Below are 1937 nucleotides of genomic sequence, written 5' to 3' on the forward strand. Positions count from 1 at the left end.
CCTCAGGCCATGCCATGCCTAGCTTTTCTCGGTCACGACGGTCCGAACATGGAAGAATTGGGAACAATCCACTCTCCAATCTAAGTCGGACAGATCGAGTGAGCACCAGACAGCCTCCCACGCGACCGTCGTACCCAGTAACCGTCCGTACCGTGTGTCTTGTGCCTCATGTACCTACCTGTGTACCTTAGCTTGCCTTACCCTAGCTTCCTATGTATGCTGTGCTTTGCCATGCATACGTATAAAGATGCCACTGGATCCCTAACTTGCGCAGTTAGTCTTGTGGTGTAGTAGTAGGCAGATTGTTCGTGATTTCGGGCCCTCATCTCTAGACTTCGCTGCCTCTTGCTTGCCTCTCCTTTCACAAGTGGAGATAGACATTAAGGTATCCCAGATCCATCTCACTCATCTCACCCCCTCTTGTTCGACGATTCCGCCCTCACACTTCAGGTCATAAGTCAAAAGAAAAAGCATACTAATGCAGTGTCGTGAGCAGGTGGTCTACGCTGAAGTCCTAATACACAATAATACACCCGGACCTCTTGTCTGGTTGCTCCTATAAGATGTCTCTGCCAAAAGACTTCCTCTGGGGCTTCGCCACAGCCTCGTAAGTCAACTGGTGCTGCGAGCACGAGTGTTTTGCTATGATCAATGCACTGACCGGAGCGTTTAGTTACCAGATTGAGGGTGCTGCCGATAAGGACGGCCGTGGTCCGTCCATCTGGGACAAATTCTGCGCTATTCCCGGCAAAATTGCAGATGGCAGCTCTGGTGCGGTTGCTTGCGATTCCTACAACAGGACCAAGGAAGACATTGATCTGCTCAAGTCTCTCGGTGCCACCGCCTACCGATTTTCTCTGTCCTGGTCCAGAGTCATTCCTCTAGGTGGTCGCAATGACCCTGTCAACCAGAAGGGACTTGATCACTATGTCAAGTTTGTCGATGACCTGCTCGACGCCGGCATCACTCCCTTCATTACCCTCTACCACTGGGATCTTCCCGAAGAGCTGGACAAGCGCTATGGCGGCCTTCTGAACCGGACAGAGTTTCCCCTAGACTTTGAGAACTATGCTCGTGTGGTCTTCAAAGCCATCCCCAAGTGCAAACACTGGATCACCTTCAACGAGCCGTGGTGCTCCTCCATCCTCGGCTACAACACCGGTTACTTCGCCCCTGGCCATACATCCGATCGCACAAAGTCCGATGTTGGAGACTCTTCCCGCGAGCCGTGGATTGCTGGTCACAACCTGATCGTTGCCCACGGCAGAGCTGTTAAGGCTTACCGTGACGACTTCAAGCCCACTCAGGGGGGTGAGATTGGTATCACCCTGAACGGTGACGCCGTCTACCCCTGGGACCCCGAGGACCCTGAGGACGTCGAGGCCTGTGACCGCAAGATCGAGTTCGCCATCTCGTGGTTCGCGGACCCGATCTACTTCGGCAAATACCCAGACTCGATGCTCAAGCAGCTTGGCGACAGGCTGCCGACCTTCACGCCTGAGGAGGTGGCGCTCGTCAAAGGCTCCAACGACTTCTACGGCATGAACCACTACACGGCCAACTACATCAAGCACAAGACGACGCCGCCGCCCGAGGACGACTTCCTGGGCAACCTGGAGACGCTCTTCTACTCCAAGAAGGGCGAGTGCATCGGCCCGGAGACGCAGTCCTTCTGGCTGCGCCCCAACGCCCAGGGCTTCCGCGACCTGCTCAACTGGCTGTCCAAGCGCTACGGCTACCCCAAGATCTACGTCACCGAGAACGGCACCTCGCTCAAGGGCGAGAACGACATGAAGCTCGAGCAGATCGTCGAGGACGACTTCCGCGTCAAGTACTTTGACGACTACGTCAAGGCCATGGCCAAGGCCAGCTCCGAGGACGGCGTCAACGTCAAGGGCTACCTCGCGTGGTCGCTCATGGACAACTTCGAGTGGGCT

At 55.4% G+C, this 1937-nt stretch overlaps 1 protein-coding gene across 1 annotated transcript; it reads left to right on the forward strand.

Annotated features, from left to right (window-relative positions):
* Window positions 1-563: 563 nt before the first annotated feature.
* Window positions 564-1794, forward strand: UCRPA7_1452 (putative beta-glucosidase a protein; the record flags this gene model as incomplete). Its single annotated transcript, XM_007914032.1, has 3 exons — window positions 564-607; window positions 674-1720; window positions 1779-1794. 3 exons carry the CDS (start codon window positions 564-566, stop codon window positions 1792-1794), a joined length of 1107 nt encoding a protein of 368 aa, XP_007912223.1.
* Window positions 1795-1937: the final 143 nt, after the last annotated feature.

This window comes from Phaeoacremonium minimum, assembly GCF_000392275.1.
Source record: "Phaeoacremonium minimum UCRPA7 unplaced genomic scaffold PA7_03_scaffold_104, whole genome shotgun sequence".
In the NCBI taxonomy this organism is placed as follows: Eukaryota; Fungi; Ascomycota; class Sordariomycetes; order Togniniales; family Togniniaceae; genus Phaeoacremonium; species Phaeoacremonium minimum.